Source organism: Nasonia vitripennis, assembly GCF_009193385.2.
Source record: "Nasonia vitripennis strain AsymCx chromosome 3 unlocalized genomic scaffold, Nvit_psr_1.1 chr3_random0007, whole genome shotgun sequence".
In the NCBI taxonomy this organism is placed as follows: Eukaryota; Metazoa; Arthropoda; class Insecta; order Hymenoptera; family Pteromalidae; genus Nasonia; species Nasonia vitripennis.
The window spans coordinates 2,509,046-2,529,592 of NW_022279626.1; the positions used below are offsets into that span (position 1 = coordinate 2,509,046).

A 20,547-nucleotide genomic window follows, 5' to 3' on the forward strand; every position below is an offset into this window, starting at 1 on the left:
GAGGTTTGTTGGGGATGCTCTAAAGAGCTACAGCCGAGCGATGGCTACTGACTTAAAGGTGGCCATCGTTCCGGTCAAGTACCCGGAAGAGCGCCTTGACGAGGACCAGGGAAAAAAGATTCCTGGAGGTTTTAAAGGGAGATTGATGACGCCTCAGACGGAGGCAATTTTCCGAGTTTCTTGGATAATTGGTACCAGAGGGGTGCACAAATCTTCCACTGCAAGGACCAAAAGGACAAGGAATGGTTACTTAGTAATGCCACTAAATGGTCGTGTTGGGGGGGGGGGGGGGGGGGGGGCAACTTAAGGCTATTGGGATATGAGACCACCAGAAGCTGGTCAGAGCGATGATCTACGCCCCCGAAGTGCATACTCCGAAGGTTGTGGTGAAGCGCTTGAAAAGGTAGAACACCACACTCACACCGGTCTCCTGGGTGGCCGCTGAAACCAAAACGGTGACGGTGGGCACCGAGGGGAAAAAGAAGGAGGAGACGGCCATTCGGGTGCTGCTGGAAAGGACTGAGGTCGAGGCACTGATGACATTTGACTGTGGAGGCGGCAGGGTACACGTCGTCCCGTTCAAGGAAAAGACAGGAAGAGCCGGGACAGACGAAAGTCGAGGTTATAGAGGTCGATCCCGGCCTCAATTAGGTAAACATAGAGGTTGATGCGGGTAGCAGCGCTCTCGAACAAGATGGCTGATCGGGGGCAACGCAAGAGTGTGAACAATATGAATGGGGCCAGATCTGTACCAGACACGACCATAGAGTTTACGCAAATTAATCTGCACCATTGCAAGAGTGCCTTGGCCGTTCTTGCTAGACGCATGGCGGGGGTGCGTACAGGTATTTGCCTAATCCAAGAACCTTGGATTCACAACGGCAAAATCGCAGGTTAAAACGGAATATATACATTGATCAGCGGCAGTCCCGTCTCGACTAGAACTTGCCTTATTGTTGCCTTATTGGTGGGCTATGGGGACGTTCGGGCCCTAGAAAGCGGCAGGTCCGGACGGCATTTTCCCGGCTCTGCTGCAGTAGGGCATACACATATTTGTCCCAGCCTTGTAGAAATTGTACTCAGCCTGTCTGCCACTGGGTTATGTGCTGGAAGAATGGGGGCAGGCAAGGGTGGCTTTCCTGCCGAAACCAGGTAAGACAAATCATGTGGTCGCAAAGGACTTCAGGCCAATCAGCATGAACTCGTTTTTACTCAAAACCCTGGAAAGGCTGGTTAACAGGTAAATTAAGGAGTCATCACTACTAGAAGCGCCGCTGCACAGGAAGCAGCATGCCTACCAGACAGGAAAGTCAGTGGACACAGCGTTGGTGGGCGCGGTTAGCTCCATTCAAAAGGGCATGAAAAATAGGGGTTTGGTATTGGTGGCTATCCTGGACATCGAGGGTGCTTTTAATTACACGACCGGCGAGGCCATTTCAGCAGGTATGGAGGAGCACGCAATACCAGTAACTATCGCCAGGTGGATCAGCGTTATGCTGAGGACCAGGACGATAGTGGCTGCCTGGGGAGCGTACTCTTGCAAAGGAGTGGTGAGGAAGGGATGCCCACAAGGAGGGGTGCTGTCACCGACACTATGGTGCCTGGTGGTGGACAGCTTGCTCTGCATCCTTAACGAGGCTGGTATAAACTCACAGGCATATGCAGACGACATCGTCATCCTGATTAGGACGTGCTAGCAGGTCTTCTTTGCACTGGGCCTGGTAGAGAAATGGTGTAATAAAGTAAATCTGGGGGTTAACCCTAACAAAGTCAGTGTCATGATGTGTACGAACAGGTATAAAACCAAGCCAATGGAAGGGCTCCAACTCTATGGAGTTCCCCTGAAAGTGGTAAAGGAGGTCAAATACCTGGTAGTCACGCTCGACGCCAGACTCAACTGGGGGAAACATATTAAAGATAAATGCAAGAAAGCGATAGGCACTTTCTGGGCCTGCAGGAGGGCTTTTGGCAATACCTGGGGGCTAGAACTGGATAAAGTGAGATAAAAATGTTTTTTTTTTTAATTTCATTTACAACACTGCGTGACCTAAGTACTCCTTTATCGCACCGTGCTTTATCGTCCGAGTGTAGTAAGGACGCTAACCTCACGATACCGTACAGGACTGCTTATATCACGGATAGCTGTGATATAGGACTTAGGGCAGGCAGATGCTATAAAATAGTATACGATACTTGAAACCTAAGTTGGCATTTTATTACATGGCGCTGCGGTATCTAACTACGCGTCGTGTGATAAAGTGCCTCTTAGGTCACACGTAATGTACTAATAATAATTCATTAACTTTTGCATTAAAAATTTTTGCTACTAAATCAGGTCTATCAATAGTTGATTCATTTTTCTCAAATTTTGTATAATTTCCTTCCATTTTGGGTTACATATCATAGTAATGCAGAGATCTGGTTTACCATACTTTAGAACTATTGTGATTGAATCTAAAAAGTTTTGTTGCAACGATCATGGACTTCCTGAAAATGTTGAAGGTAACATAACCATTTTTCAATTTCTACGTTGTCATCGTTACTTTTATTTTTTAAGTGAACCGTGAAACCTTTGTATAAATCTGACCTTAATTGGTGTTGATTTTTATTAAAAAAAAAAATAATAATAAATAATAGTGGACCTTCAACTTTTACCCAAACATCAACAATCTATTGTCCAGTTAATTTTTTAAAATTTAAGTAAGAATTAAAATTGTTTCTAATGCTAAATTTATGACAATAAGATTATAGCATTGGAGTATTGTTTTTGTTATTTTTATTTTTGATATTGGGCATCTATCCAAAACCTTTATTAGGATATATAAGTAAATATGACATAGGATCTACATGTTTACTAATGTACGGTATATTATTAGGTGCTTTATGTTTTGAATATATACATACATCTTAATCTTCTGGTGGTTGACCATTTTCACCTACAAATACTAAAGCTACTTCATTGCGTTATATATACGTTTATCATAATTAAAATTGCGTGTTGAATACATTATAATTTCTTTACTATTAAACTCAACGTTGTTGTGTTTCAAACAATTTTTGTTCTTCCATTTCTACTTCGTGCATCATTTAGTATGATTTAGCGTATATGTTTACTTGTCTAAAGAAATTATCTAATTTCTTTAATAGCATTAAAGAACATGACATTAGTTTGTAATCGTGATTGCGAGGCGATTTTATTATTAATGTTGTATAGTTGCCCATATCGTCTGGATGTTAAGTATGAATATTGTGGTAAATTTGACCACTTATTCTAATAACTTGAGGGCCTTTTTCGAAACGAGCGTCAAAGCTAACTCCTAAACTTGCGAAGGCAAGTGCATTTTCATATTGTCTATTATTTTTTAAAAAGTGTTTAAAATTAATTATTAAAATTAATTATTAAAACTTTCGTTAATATTTCCAGAAACTAATTCTTCTAACGCACCACCTAGACGTTGTCATCGGCCACCTTGTACCTCTAGACACCTATCTCGAATGATTTTTACACCTTGACACAAAAAAACCACGGTGCACTCCTTCTAGACATCGTCATCGGCTACCCTGGCTACAGCTACCGCGCCACTTGATATTAAATAAAAAAAAAAATTAATGAAATCACATCCGTAGTCCCGCTGGTCGGTATATGGGTGATCACATCAGTAATCCCACTAGCCTGTATAAGTATGTGGGAAAGCAATATGTGCGGCTAAATTCAGGGTCTTAACACTAGCCGTGTGCGGCCAACTTCATGGTCTAAACATTTGGACTGAAGAATCCTAAACGGATTTTAGCATTTTTGTTGAGACATGCTTGTTTATTGTAAAAAAAGCTGCTTTCTTGGCAATATATCGATTGGAAATCATAGTTCAGCATACAAATATGATTGTAGGCAACAAAAATTTAGATACAATAATGTAAATATTTGTATTTCTTGAGTTGAAAATTTGATAGTAACCCAATGTTTTAAATGAACACATTATTTATGAATACAAACAAAAATCTAATTGTTAGTTTTATATTTAATATATTATCTACCTGAAGACATAAATTGTATTTTAAAATCATGACAAAATGTATAATATGTGAGGAGGCTTTTCATACTAGTGATTTTGCTAAAATAGATGGGGCAGAAAAAATTAGTGGAGTTCTAGGATTATGTCCGGAACATAACCAAATAGACCTAACCTAAAGTGAATACGAATGTGCTGAGTAATAAAGCTAAATTGATCATTGCTTAGATTAAACTAGCACACAATCTGAGAAAAAGTGATTAATTAAGTGTGTCTGAAGCTGATAGTGATGGTGATGATGAGAATAGTGTAAAAATAGACAGTAATTTGAAATGTGAAAATGCCCTATTAAAAAAATTAAATAAAGAACTGATGGAAAAAATAAATTATTGAGAGAATTACTTGATAAGCAGAAAAGTGAAATAAATAGCTCAAAAAACAAAACCTATGCTCAAGTAATTTCGAGTGCCATGTCTAATAATAAGCCAAAACGAGTCCCAAAAATCATAGTTGAAAATGAAGATACTAAACAATTTTCTATTGACAAAATAAACGATGTGGTTGCACACTATCTCATTACAGATAAGAGTATACGAGCAAAAAAACTAATTATAACAGAAGTAAGTGTAAGCAAAGCATATAATGTATTAAAGAAAAAGCTTGATGAAAATTGTGATGTTATAAAAGAAATAATAGAGAATCCAAAGGTAAAAGTAGTTGGAATAAATCATTTTGAAACCCTAGACAATAAAAGAATTGAAGATGACATAAATGAAAGGAATTTTAGTAAATATAACAAGGAGTGTACAGTATTGCACTCATATGATAACTCTAAAACTCATCTACAATCAGTTATATTAGAAATCCCTGCTGAATTGTATCAACATGTAAGAGAGAATAAAAACAGCATCATCGTAGGTTATTAAAACTGTAAGGTGCACGACTATTGCAACGTTAAACCATGTTTTAATTGCGGTAGATATGGACACAATGGCTTTAAGTGCACAAATAATCACACATGTTTAAAATGTGCAGGTAATCATAAGATTGTTCGGGTGATAAATTGAATTGTCCTAATTGTATCTTCAGCAATAATAAGTACAAAACTCAATATAATACTGAACATATGGCAACAGATAGCCACGCATTCTACAAAATAAGATAAGGAAGTTCATTGACCTTACTGATTATACGATACAACCTGTACTACCGAGATATGTCGGTATGGCAGAAAATACTTCAAGCAAGGCTATAGCTATGCAAGCATCTGGGATGTCTTCTGCATCACTCAACTCAGTTAACACACGTATAGCAAATAGAATAAGAAATAAGGATTAACTAATGGCCCAAGAATTCAACTTTGAAGATACATACAATATAGAACGTGATGCAGAAAACATCAGATCACTCAACAAGAGTATCTCGAAGAAAAAGAACTTAATTTTGTGTGTAAATATAAGAAGTCTAAATGCGAATTACGAGAAATTAGAATCATTTATTGAAAGCTTGGTAGTAAAACCAATTATAATAATATGTACGGAAACATGGATCTTGCAATATCCTCAATACTATCAATTACAAGGCTATAAAAGCTATTACAATGATAGTAAAATTAATAGGGCTGATGGAGTCATATTATATATAAAAAAGAATATACAGGAAATAACTAAAATAGCAGTAATTGATAGATTGAGTGTTGTAAGTTCTGATACTTTTCTAGAGTCGGGTGAGGCAATCAGGATCTCTGCTATGTACAGATGCCATGATATATCGAAATCTGAATTTACTAATTCCGTAAGAAAATTTCTGTCTAAACAGGTTAATATAAAAAATCAATGTATTTTGGGGATTTCAATATTGATATAAGGGATATAAATTATGACAAAATTGGTTTAGCTGAAAAGACAATTGCTCAAGAATTTATGAATAATTTTTTTGAAAATAAATATACTCCATTTTTTAGAGAAATCACAAGACCATCTCAGAACAGTGAGAACGGTACGTGTATAGACAACTGTTTTGCCAAAGTAAGAAATATTGAGTTGGAGTCTTTTAAGTTAAATATTCCGTTCAATGATCATTACCTACTCTTAATATGTATTAACAAATTCATCACACAGTTATCATTTCATGTGATAACTCGTGGACAGCTGCACAAGAAAGATCAAGTGAATATCTTCGTGAGGTGGCAATATATCTAAACCTAAATAAATTATCGCTCAATGTAAACAAAACCCTATATATTGCATATGGCAATTACTGTGATAGTGTGCCTAGCACCTTAAACATCAAATTTGGTGATAATGTAATAAATAGAGTAGACAGTTATAGATATGTAGGATTATTAATAGACTATAACATGAAGTGAAATAAGCAAATAAATTATATTATAAAATCAACAAGATATTTAATCTTTATTTTTGCGAAGCTAAAGAAAGTTATGGATAGTAAAACACTAATGTTACTATATTATGCCTTCTTTCAAAGTATTACAAACTATGGAATAATTGCGAATAATTGCATGGGGTTTATAACAATTATCTGAATTTAATTCAAGGTATACAGAAGAAAATACTTCGAATTATAAATAAAAACTGTTATATAACACAGAACCAACATCTACGTATAAGGCAAATGTTTGAACTAGATTGTATAGTATATCATTATAACGAGTTAAGAGACAGATATGTAAGAAGTACAAATAAGACAAGAAACAAGAATCTACTATTGACTAAAATTGATAAAACAGTAAGCAAAAAAACTAGCTATTATGTGGCTGTATTTAACACAATTATTTTGGATGTTATATATTTTAATATTGTTTTTTTCTTCATGGAATAGTATAAGGGCATGACAGCGTTGATTGCGCTATCTTGACTCTATATTGTAGTTTTAAGTTTATTACTATTAATGTTTACGTATGCCATCCCTATGTACAGGCAACTGTGTATATTTATTTATATATCTACCTATATTATATAGTTATTTTGTGTATACTCTCCACCGCACCTCCTCGCAGCCCCCTTGCAGCTCCCCCCCCCCCCCCACCCGCAAAATAAGGAAAAATTCTTTCATTTTCCATGTGATTTGAATAATGTGAAAGACACCCCCCCCCCCTCTACCGTATAACGTAAAAATCGTTAATTTTTATGTTATTTTTGAAACACACTGAATACTACCTTAAAGAGAATAAAATTATTTATCTCCATACCTCAGAGAGATAAGATTACTGTTTTTTAGAAAAAAAAGTGCAAATTTTTAAACTATTATAACACAAAAACTAAACTATAGAACTTCTTAACGAAATCATGTTGATGAATCATGATAAGAACTACTTTCTGTATAAATATCGTGATATTCTACTTATTCTTTCCTAAGAAAATTCACTTACCGAAAAAATCCGTATTGACGTATGAATCAAGTTAGAAACTCGGCTACTGAGAGCCAGCTGAGATTCGTGGACAATTCACGTAGAATGAAGGCAAATGTTGTGCACCTTAGATTTTTGTCTGGATTTGTTCTAATTAGGACGAAGTTATTGTGACTACCTTCGAAGTCTCCTTTAGGTTGATGCGGTAACAGGCTTTATTAAGACGTTCAATGACTCGGTTTAGGCCCGTGTATCGTGATTAGGCTAAAGTAGCTTCTTTAAGCTAAGAATATCAGGACAGAAACAGAAGCTGCATTGGAAAAATGGCTTAGTAAGCAGTACATGTGCTGAGCTTGGAGTGGCTAAGAGATTGTGAATTAACCAAAAGGTTGGCGCATGGATGATTAGGTTAGGCTCTTGGTGCTCGATTGCTGCGATGGTCAAGTAGCCATTTTTTTAAAAGAGCAAAACAATTCATATAGGGGATGTCGGAGCCACGCTGATTGGTCGACATGTTCTGGTTTTCATAACTTCAAAAAGATTTTTAGATCATGAATAATAAGTACATACACTCATTTATCGTACATAAACTCATTTATTGCACATCAACGTGGTGCTCCGAGGTGCGTATAATAAAACTATATATTTACAAGCACCTTAATATGTACACCAATGTATGTAATTGAGACAAACAATAGGAACTACGGCACAAGGTGGAAGCGACGATGAAAGTGAGAATCAGTAAGATGACCGACACTTTTTCGTACAATATTTTATCATATAAAGTTCTTTAATAATTAAATCACTAAATACTCTGTGTTTCGAGATCACTTACACAATAAGGAACAATTATCAATTTGATTTTGATTAATTTAAAGTATATTGAAAGCAAATAATAAGAACTACGGCGCAAGGTGAGGTCACAGTCAGTAAAGTTCGTTTCGACAGCCCCTTGACTTCCAGCAAACAATGACTAATTCCTTTTTTTTTTGACGAATGTGAGCAATTTGTATTATAAACTCTATCCACAAAAAATCATTGCGAGTGTAGAAGCATTAGTTTGTAAGCGCTACGTTTCAATATGGAACAGACATGGGTTTGCTATATACATATAAATATTTATATACAGTAGAAAATTGGATAAGAATTTGTTATATATCAATTTTTTGCCGATAGGTCTCTAGGCCTTAATATGATTAATTAAAAATGTATATGTTTAAGTGGTTTTTAAAACGGAAGTTTTTTAATATGCATGGCGGCTCAAAGGATCAAGATCTAACCTAATGAGCGGGCATTTAAGTACATCAATTTACTTATCATGAATCTATTTTTATTTTAAAGTTTTCGAAAAAATATTGACAAAATATAAATCGAATACAGCTAATAAGCAGTTACAAGTAAAGATTTAAGAAGTATATTTAACTTGCAGAGATCGATAAATTCATATAAAAATAAGAATTAAGATAACCAAAAAATCCGTCTAGATCCAAATTTTTAATATGATTTATGCCTTCTTTCTTCAATTAACTTGGTCTGTAAAATGCAAAGCTTCCATAGGTAGGAAACAAAAACTTTATTTTTTAATAATTCAGTTTTTTTCTCAGAAAATAATTAGAGAAATAACTTGATATTTATTATTTATAACAATAAAGATTTTGTAGAACTTATACAGTGTAGTGATCGAGTTATAACGGTTTAAACAAATTTTACTTTTGGTGCATAACAAAAGAACGATAAACGATAATGTAAATTATCTGCGGTAAAAACATAGGAAATATTATTCACTTTTAGGTACAGATTTACTATTTTCAATAACTCTTCCTATAAAATTATCACAAAAAACTAAATTAAAGAATCGCTATGTTACTAAAACATTAATAAAATGAAAAACAGATTTTTTCCTCATTATGCTACGTAAAAACAAAAAGATCGATCATCAACATATATTAGAGGCCACAGGTCATACAAAAAAGCCGCAATGGTTACTATAAAAAAGAGTGGCGTACCAGATTTATTTATAATTGTAACATATAATCAAAAATAAGAAGAATCAAAATTAATTTTAAAACAATTTCCAAAAAAATGGAAAAAAACTATATATTTTAAATGCCATTAGCAGTAGAAGTTCGACGTTAATTCAGTACTTTTACTTTTTTTCTTTTGATTTTCTCTATTTCGACAAACATTAAATTCTTGACTTTTTAATGATTTACAAATTTTATATAATACAATAAGATGGATCTTCACCAACTAGAACGTAATCATCAGATCATGAAGATAACATTTTCAAAATAAAAATCATACAGAAACTAAAATGGGGGGTTGGCGAGCGAAGCGAGCAGGAGGGCGAAGCCCCACTAGTATATATATATATATATATATATATATATATATATATATATATATATATATATATACGTACTCATGTAGTACGGATACATACATAGAAAAGAGGTTTTTTGTCAGCATAAGTCCCTTTTCGCTAAAGCAATCAACACAAAATTATGCTGACGTCTGCATAATTTCGCAAAAGTCAACATAATTCCATTTTCGTTTCAATTTTGTTCAATTTTGTCAGCATAAGTCCTGATTTCCTTGTTTATGTCTACATATATGTTTATATATGCATGTTTTAATAAGATCTCACAACCCGTGCAACTAATATACGCACCCAAAGCTGATGTAAATCTTAGTTTTCTTTGTCTGTTAACTTTTAATAGTTGTTCTTAACAATCTTTTTTTTGCGTCAATTTATTTTAATCAAAGTATGTTATTAATTTTATTATCGCAATAAATGTCCAGATACTTATATATTTTCATCTTAGTACATTTATATACACATGTATAATTCCAATATATCATTGTAGTATGTAATGTTTAATTATTATTTTGTCGTAATAATATATATTTTTGTTGCTTTTTCCACACTTTAATCATCTGTTATATCGTTTTCAATTGTTATTTATAATAATAATCAAACAGAATTATATACAGATTTACTAAAACATTATAATAATTAATTCAAAAAATATTTGAGAATAGTACATATTGAAAAGTATTTTTGTATCTTATATTATCGCATCACAAACTATATTTTAATGATAAAATATTATATGGACATATTTTATACAAAAAAAGTAATTTTCACATATTTTATTCTAGTAAAACTTGCCCCACAATGAAAAATAATAAACAACATATATGATCTGCGAGCGAAGCGAGCATTATATTTGCTAGTAATAAGATTATTCTCTAATAAAATCTAAATTTGATATTAACGTTGCATTATTTAGTATAAAAGAATTATTCTAATTTATAAGGACTAAAACACAAAATAAACGTATGTTTACTGAATAAATTATTTTTTTTTTATTATGTTAACAAAATTATTCTTCTTATTTTATCAAATAGCAGCAGATAATAGTAGGCTTCTTTTAGCGTCTCATTTTTTTGTGTCCTACTGTCATTTAGATTCAGCTACACTATCTTTATTGTCTTTAATTATCTGTAGACTGGACATGTGTAGCTACTAACTGCATGTTCAAGTTTCTTTTTTGTGCCTCTTCCCTGACTGAGAAAGCAGTTCGGTTGACTGCTACATAGTCTTGCATTATGTTCCCTGCTCCCCCATTTGTAACAACAGTTACTTCGATCTTGTGTTGCTGTGCACTTTTCGGCAATATGCCCAAAACCTAGACATTTATATTTCCAGATTGATCATTCCGTTCCCTTTATGATAAAAAAGGTGATTAAAGGGAGTACTAGCGATACGCCTGTAGTCAAGTGCGTGTTTGGTCGTTAGTTTTAATGGGTCCATCCACTGTTACTGTCATCCTACCCCTCTAAGTGTCACCCTTACTATTTTTTAAAGATTTTGATCAGATCTTTCTGATTGCCATGTTCCTTCAGTAAAATAATTACGTTAAAAAATATTTTCTAAAAGCATTTATATACTGTATATTTAAGCGATATTTTATCAATTGGTACTATACATTTAGTTCGTGGAAGCTACGTGCCAAAGAATGGGCAGCGGTTTTTATATTTATGTGGGGATTGACTGACAAGTAATCAATACGTTGTTTTTAGTAAGTGTGCATATGATTAACTCTACGGACATCGTAGACTACAAGATGACGGAACGGCAAGTAAGCATTGAAATTATAATTTTAAAAAGTCATCTTATTTTTTGTAACTGCTGGTCATCAAACTCTAACTTACCTGCACTGACAAAAGTCATTTTTCACTCCACGAAGAATTAATCTCACTATAGATTCAAGATAAAAATCTGCTTTAACTTGAAATGTTTCTTGTATAATGAAGAGACATTTTCTTGATTTTCTATATATTTATGATTCTACTCATTTCTTTGCATAAGATGATTCGAATTAGTTTTAGAAGATTTAGATTTAGATGAAGGGAAATCATTAAACACAAATCGGATTGTCATCTTAAAGCTATGGTGAGATTGATTCTTTTTGAAGTAATAAGAAATGATGGCTGCCTGTGTGCTGATTTTTAATATTTGACATTTTTAAAACTGATTCCACTACATTCATTAGCGTATATTGATAAAAATACAGAAAAAATTTTGTACGCTGTAAACAATTGTCTCAATTTCTTTAAGGATTTCATAACTTTTTAGATTAGTGATAATTGACACCTAACTTGTAGTACTCTAATAATTACTATGACTTGATGCTATGACTCCTTGTAACATGTAATTATATACCACACATCAGCATACACTGGCATACTTCGCATCTTATGAAATTAATATTTAAGTGTCAAATTATTTTTGATTAAAAAATTAAATCCGTTCCAATTTATTTATGGATTGTACTTCAAAATTTGCATAAGCTATACAGTCAAGATTAAATTGCATTGATGATTATTGGTAGTATCGAAGTTAAACTAAATGATAATAGTAATATTAAAATATCGTGTAGGTATGGATCTCATAGTATACCAAAAACTAAATTGACACTGAATTAAAATAGATACCTGTTAAACAAAAAATAATATCCAAAATCATCTAGTCATAGAAGATTTTCATATTGATCTGTTGGAATGCAATGACTCAAAGAATTTTTGTACAATTTCCTTAAGTAAGGTTATAAACATGGTTTTGTTGATGCAACAAGGCTGCACTACGAGCATAACTAAAGGATTCTGCAAACTAATAACTTGAATACATTTACTTATAAACTCAAAGTATCTATAAAAGACTATTGTACTAACCTATTTTTATTGTTGTCAACAAGATAAAAAGAGAACAAACTAAACCTTCAATATTTTTAAACTGTAACAAATTAAGATATATTGCTGCTACTAGAAACTGGAATAAAATTGTCAATGCGAGATTTAAACCTAGTTATTGATAATTTAATAATCGATATTAAGCTATGCATTAAATAGTCTAAATCAAACAAAAGGAAAAACAAACAGCATGGTAGGAAAAATTGGATCGCTGATGCTATAATAAAATCATGTGAAACCAAAGAATTCTTCTGAAGAAAAAGAAACCAAAGAAGTCTGCCTTGCAATTCCGAGGATCTCGGTTCAAGCCCGGGGTCAGTCACTTTTTCGTTACACTCTTCACTCGTAACAGTAAAACACTGGAAAATCTTATTAAAGATGCAAATAAGCCAAAAAAACTTAGGGGAATCATAAGCAACAAAATAAGTTGAAAAAACCTAGAATACCATAAGTTCTATATGAATTAATGATAATAAAATTACTGACAAAGTAGAGATCACAATATAGAAGAACAAATTCTTCTTCTGTGACTACAAGTACCAGTGAAGTAATAAATTAAATAAACAATCTAAATAAAAAAAGCGGTGGAGTTTATAAAATAAACAGTAAGACATTAAAGGTTATTTGTAGTTATATCACAATACCACTAACACAGATGTTTAACCTATGTATTGAAAAAGCGATGTGTCCGGATGCATTAAACAATGCTGAAGTCGTACCAGTATGTAAAGCAGGTGTGCAGTCGCCGGACACAATAACTTTGCATTGCGCGACACAAATGGCTGCTGGTCCTGTTGTTAACTGAGGCTCTATCAACAAGGTTAGGTTAGATGCAGCAGTGGTTCAACTTGGCCGCATCTGACCTAACCTTGTTGACCAAGCCCCAGTTAACAACAGGACCAGAGGCCATTTGTGGCGCGGAATGCAAAGTTATTGTGTCCGGCGACTGTACAACATAACATCAACAATTATAGGCTGATCTCGTGAATATCCTTGACTTCTTAAACCTTATAACATAAATACGAATTATAAATACAGAAATGCATTTTATTTGATTACCTTTTCTTCGATTACAATTTTACGTATGTTCCAAACAAATTCTATAATTGCAATTAGAATTGAAATTACGCATCCGAATGACAAGACTATAAAAACACCAGCTACATGAGACATTCCAAGTTCATTAGAATTAGTAGGTTCATCAGTCTCTTCATTGCATTTACCTCCACCCATTTCTTTCCACCATTTTTGTTTCAGTTGTTGTAACTCTCCTTTCTCCTGTAGGTGTAAAATTGCCGTACTTATCATTGTTCGATAAGGTGAATCTAAAATAATATGAATTGTAATATTAGAATCATAATAGTATACATCAAGTAAGCATGTATTTTCACAGATTTGTAAACGTGGGTTAAAATCTCTTCCCTATTCTCTCCACTCTACACTACTTCTTAATTGTATTTTGTTTAACACCTTGCAATATAAAGTTAAAATTTCTTAAAATTTATATGATTTGAAATTTTAAAGTCGCACGTGTTTTTTTTTTTTTTTTTGAACCCTCAGAATATTTTAATGTTTTGATGGACAACGTTTCAACCACCCGAATATCCTCATGACAGGTTTTGCTTTATTTAATGGGTACTATCTGCCGTAGAGTCCTAAAGATGCCCGTGATTATTTTTGCACAAAGTACTGACCCTAAGTTCTTTGATATTTGTTCAACTTCTGCTTAGCATCGTACAATTTAGCGTCATGTAAATTTTTCCATTGCCAGCTCTAGTTATATACGCCTTTTAACTAGCGCGATTCACCTCGCTCCTGACGTCGCATAGTTAAAATATATATTGCAATAGTGATACAACTTAAATTTTGTTGAAATCTTTTTCCCTAATGTCAATTTCTAATAGGAGTTGGTGGTAAAAATTTTAAATAATAAAGATTTGAAACAAAAAAATTACGCATTGATTTATGATTGACCACTGTCCCATATTGGCGCCAGTAATTTCTGTTAATTACGTTAAAATACAGAGATTCGATGAGTGAATTATCGAGTGATTTTTCAAGTGATAGCGCCAAAACGTCACGCGATGAATCACTCGATAAATCACTCGATAAATCATTTGAACGATTATTTGATTAATTACGTGATAAATCGGTTGTTTTTTGCGTTAAAGATAACACGACTAAATCTGCACCAGCAAGTCTGACAAAGAATAAAGTCGGATGAGAGTACAAATTTAAAAAAATAAAAATTTGAAAGGGTAAAGATTATAAATTCAAAATTTATAAACTGAGATTTCGAAATGAAAAAATTTATGAAACAAAAATGTTGAATTTAAATATTGCGAAAGGTGATATTTGTAGTGGAAATATTGCAAAAGCGAAATTTAGGTTTTCAAAATTATACCTTTCGAATATTCTGGGACTTAAAATTTTACTTTTCGTTATAATTCAATACGTAATTTTTGCCTTTCAAATATTTATTTTTCAAAATTTTTACCCTTACCCAATAAAGTCTAGATTAGCGCTAGGTAACAAGAAGTGCACACATCTGGTGGAAACAAAAACGTAACCACGTCTACCAGCTTGGAAAAACCCAAAATGCTGAGTAATATAAAGATGCCTGGTTTACGCTTTGTATCGTGCAAACAGTCCGATTAAAAAACTATAGATGTCGAATATTCACCGACCTTGGAAAGGGAGAGAGGAACACTGAGCAGAGCCTTCTTCGGAGCTTCATCTACACTCATGCCTAACAACACCAATTAGAATGAGAAGGACTGAGATGCAAAAACAACAGGATAGAATCTGCATTGAATCAAAGCCAGGCGTTACATTTCACCATACAAAGATTGGCGTAAGAAAATCTCCGAAACCGATTGATATAAGCGGGCCTATGGGTGGGTGGAGTTGGCGCTTGGAGCAAGGGTAAGATCGACAGAGCGCCGAACCAAAACCCAATTAATCCTCCCTGCCCAAAGCAGGGAAAGGGGGTCGTGCGCGTGAGATTATGCTCGAGGCTGGTGGACGCCGCTGCCCAGGGAGGCCTCTTTGCATCGGGCAAAGAGAGGGTACGCGTGTCCGTCACGGCACACACCAGCTCGATTGGCGTGTGCTGGCTCCATGTGGAGCGGAGTGGATAAGATGGACCTATTTCCAGGCAGGCAGAGCAAATGGGTGAAGTAGGCGGGCAGGCAAGAAAGGCCTGCTGATGCTCCTCGCTGTGGCTTCCGCGTTGCTTAAAGAGCGGACACTGCTCGGTGAAGGCCCCCTAGTTATGAAGAAGGGGGGAAAGAAGACTCTGAAGGGTCTTCAGAGATAGTGCTTCGTATGCAAAGCAGCAGGTATTCCGTGTAAAACGGAAAACGCTCTGTGTAGAGCGGAGAGCACCCGGTGTAGAACGGAGAGCGCTCGGTGTAGAGCGGAGAGAGTGTTCCGTTGCTCTCCTCGAAGACGGCAGTGGTGGATCCGAAGAGTCTGCTAGAGGTGGTAATGGTGTGTCTGCTGCTCCGGAGAGTGACGTTGGGCTGATCGGTGGGTCGTCCTGGCGGTTGCTCCCTGGAGAGAAGTCGTCTTGGTTGTGACGTCGGCTGGCCGATGTTCTTTCAGCAGCTGATCCCTGTTAATTGCTCGGTAAGTGACAAGAGCACTCAGAAGCCCTGTTTGAAGGCGTTGAGAATTGCTTGTCGTAAAAGGGGGGGGGGGGGGTGAAAAATGATCACACGAGGTAGTTATGTCTCAAACAAAAATCAGATTTATTGCATCACGAGTGGGTTGTGCGCGTAGCCTAGACTCCGTGCTTCCACTCAGACGCAGTCTGATGCGGGGTGGGGGATGCCTTTATGCCCTCGTAGATGCTGCTTTGCTTTGGGCAGCTTGCGCTAGTAGCGTGGCCGCTTAGCGGCCGCGCGTGGCACTAGCAGTGTGGTGGGCGCGCTGCGGCACGTGCAGTGTTGTCAGGTGGATCGCGGGCTGCTAGGGGCTTGTGCAAGAGAGCCTGTGGGTGGGTTTTCAACACGATGTAAGTAACCCCACATACTAGTATTACACGTTCTTTAACCAACACGCTTGAATTTGAACAATCCGTTAAAAATTAACAGCATGCATATGAACTTTACCTTGAATGACACGAAAATAAAACAAGTGAACATAATGCAAACGTATAAACTGAGAAAAAAACTCATAATATACTCTGTTTGAAGACTTCCCGTTTTTATAATTGAAGTCGCGAAAGCTGTTTCATGTTTTTGAGAAAGAAAACCATGCTCTGCTTTCGCTAAAAGAACTTAATCACGATAAAAACATTGTACATTAAAATCTTGAATAAAATCGACAAAAAGTACCATCTGTACACTATGGGTGTAAAAGACTTGCTGAAACTGTTAAAAAAGATTAAAGAGATTGAGCGAAGTGAATATAAACTCAATGCATACATGGCCCAGAAACGACTTTTCAATATCAAATATCTTAAGGTAAAAGAATCAGCTTTGACGGTCCTAACAGGATGCACCCATTGACAATCTCTGGGCCCACCAGCTCGTCCACCTCAGCCAATAGTTTAAAAAACTCATCCTGTATTTTGATCTTCTATTCCTGTAAATCCAGGACCAGCACGTCTTCTTGATACTTTATTAGATGTTTCTTGTAGGAAAGTCGGCAGACAACTTATGCTCTTCCTGATTTTTCGAAAAGCTCCTGTCGAATTTTCACTTCCACATGAGTATGTCCTAACCGTGAGGTGTCAGTGACTGGTGACCAAAACAAACACGCACTTTGTCTTTTCTGAGTTCGTCTCTTTCTCACTCTATTCGAGACTTATTTATTTGAAATTGTATTTCTCAACAAAAGTGCGTATGTTGATCAATGTTGTTTATTAGAAAAACTATTTTTTGATAAAAATAATATTTAACTAATATTTTTTGTTCATGTGGAGGATTCGCGAGGAAGGAATTTCAGAACTAAGATAAATTATCATACTCCCTTTCTTTGTTTCTTCTTTGATTAATCCATCTATTCCAGGCCAGCATAGCGTCATATGGCTCCGAGCAAACGGCGAATTACACCGCGTACACAGACCTACGGGATAAGAGCCAAAATCCCTGCCATCTTGTGCTCTCGCCAGGTAGAGACTTCGTGGCTTCTATATACTGTCTAGAGCCGCGTACAGTGTTTTAAGTGCACATTGACTGTAGCTTATACCCTTACCTTTCTTATCCTCTTTTTCTTTTGTTGTTTGTGTATTTGTTATGGTTTTTTTTTCTTGCTAGCCTGACTAGATAAATTTTACGGGTATCTCCATACGGCGCTTGTATTTTTTCAAGTCATCTGCATGAAATCTTCCTCTTTCTTCTAAAAAAATCTTTTTATACACCCATCGGTCTTTCTCTGTGTAACTTGGCAGTTTATCGTTCTCTTTTGGAACCTTATCGGCTACTGATACGGCCTCTTCTTTCTTTCTATTTGTTGAATTTTCTCATCATCTTTCTGGCATATCTGGAAATTTTTGAAGTCACTGTGTAAATTACTATTTCTATTCAGTCAATTACTATTACTATTCAGAACTCTGCTAAGTTTTCTTTTCTTTATTGCTGATATTAATATCTCGCTTGGTTGATTCCTTACAGTTTTTAGATAGTCTGGATGTCCTGATAATAAATCAGGCACGACGTTATCCTTACCCTTTACGTGTTTGAATTCGAGATCGTAATCTTGAATATCTATAATTCACCGGCGTATTCTCGGACTTGCAAATCTACAGCTAAACATGTATATGAGTGCTTTGTGATCACTCTTTACTTGCACTTTAGTCCTTCTCAAGTAATCATCGAATTTAGTGATACTGAAAACAACGGCTAACACAACACCTTTAATCCCTGAAAAAAAGAATTATAAGTAAAAATTACAAAATTTAAGTAAATTATTTTAAATTTTTTATTGTGATACTAAGTATGATTACCTTTAACTTTATTGTGCTAAAATCTTTATTATCCCTGCTGGCCCATTGTGGCACTCGGTGCGAGGATTTGCGAATCTTTTCACAGTCAGTAAGATTCCAAGTGAACGAATGGTTCTTTTGGGCTCAAATTCAAGGAGGATACTTTGTACACCTGTAGTTTTCGTATGAAGGCAGGGATTTCGATTTGAATGTTTAGGAATGATTTGGCGATGAAAAAACTGAATTTAAAAATTTTGTATGCTTATTATGCCACTTTTTTGTGTATAAAACATTTTCTAAGCGTTTAATATCATCAGAAGCGAGAGGAACTTGAGAGTTATCTTTAGATCAGAGTAACTCTTGAGTCAATTATGACGGCTATGTTTACCTCAGAGGATGGATGGCGCGCAGTCAGCAACTATGCAGTAGACATTTTCAAGAAAGTCAGGAAAGATGATGAAGACAGAAGAAGACGAAGAGGCTGAGTACGTACGTGAGTATGTGCCACGCAGAAAATGAAGGATGACTATAGTGATGACGACCACATCAACCAGAAGCGGGCGGAAGCCTTTCGCCCCCCCCCCCCCGCGAAGCTTTGCTTGACGGTAGTACCGCGGGGTTCAAGGGCATGGAAGACGGACCTAGGCACCTTTACCAAGGGTTGATAAAGACAAAGAGGGCGTTCCTTTTTACGGCTGGGTGTTTTTTCACCTGGCCGTAGAGGGGATTGGTTTAGTCGGTGGGATTCCGACACACGGCTGACATTGTGGATGAGGCTGTTTCGACGACCACATAAACAAGATCATGCTATGGTCTTTTTAAGATTTTCCCTAATACCTTTTTCTCCGAGAGAAAAACAAATGTCCTCCTTACATAGTCGTATATCCAAACCCAGCAGAGGTCGCTCTTATTATTTTTTTAAGCGCAACCTTTTCTTTCTCTCGCTCTCATTCTCTATAAATAAATAAATAAATAAATAAATAAATAAATATATATATACTTGCACACATATAGACTAACTTGTATGTATTATTTGTTAGAGTATTCATAAAAATGGAGAATATGGTAGCCAAATGTATACAACTGGCCAAGCTTTTAGGGGAAGCAGAAAAATTGTTACATTCTGCTGTAGCTGATTCAAGAACTATAGCACGGTGGAATAAACAATTTATTCTATGACTCAAGAAATTTCGTAAAGTATTAAGCAATTAGAGGCTTACAGTTCATGAAAAACAAAGCATTTTATGTACTACTGCAAAAATAGAAGTATCAAAGCAAGATTTGAAATTATGACTAAAAGAAAAAGTGGTGGTGGATTACAAGTACAAAAGAAAAAGATCATTGATCCTGTGCGATGGATTGATATTGATAACGCTTTCAATAATCGTATGAAGACTGCTGTTATAGCTAATTTAGCACATATTGATTTGATTAAATTTCTACAAGATGATGCAATATTTTTTTTTTTCGAAAAATGAAAACTATATTGCTTACAAATACAAATGATAAAACTTTTAAAGTAAATACTGTTTTATCATGTAAATTTATGAAAATGTGTGTAAAATATAATAATAAAAGCGTAGAAGAAGAAGGAAAAGAAGAGGAAGAAAAAGAATGCATTGAGAAAAAATATTTCAATACGCAAAATTATGAAATTTTATCTGCTACATCGTTAATTGAATGGTTTAATTCTAATGTCACGCAACCTCTACTTGCGGATATTGAAGAATTCTAGGAACGCGACTCTGGTTGGACACTACATTCTATTGAAACCATACAGATTAACATAAATAAATTTAACCTAATGCGTACTGTTAGCTCTTATATACCTTTACCGACATTTATAGAGAAAAGAAAAGCATGCGTCAATGTTAAAAATTTTGATAACAAATGCTTCATATGGGCAATTTTATTTGCCTTGCATCCTGTAAACCACAAAAATCATCTAAATAGACTAAACAATTACATTAAATATGAAC

At 35.1% G+C, this 20,547-nt stretch overlaps 2 protein-coding genes across 6 annotated transcripts in view; one reads left to right on the forward strand and one right to left on the reverse strand.

The window, feature by feature from the left end:
* Nucleotides 1-20,547, forward strand: part of LOC100115618 (Kruppel-like protein 1) — a 343,702-nt gene that overhangs the window by 97,674 nt on the left and 225,481 nt on the right. The window lies entirely within an intron of this gene.
* LOC103317005 (glutamate receptor ionotropic, kainate 2) overlaps nt 1-20,547 on the reverse strand; it is a 661,640-nt gene that overhangs the window by 16,701 nt on the left and 624,392 nt on the right. For both annotated transcript variants that reach the window (XM_031926014.2, XM_031926013.2), the window contains one exon: nt 13,696-13,961. In XM_031926014.2, coding sequence (XP_031781874.1) covers nt 13,696-13,961 — 266 coding nt within the window. The remainder of the gene's footprint in view (nt 1-13,695; nt 13,962-20,547) is intronic.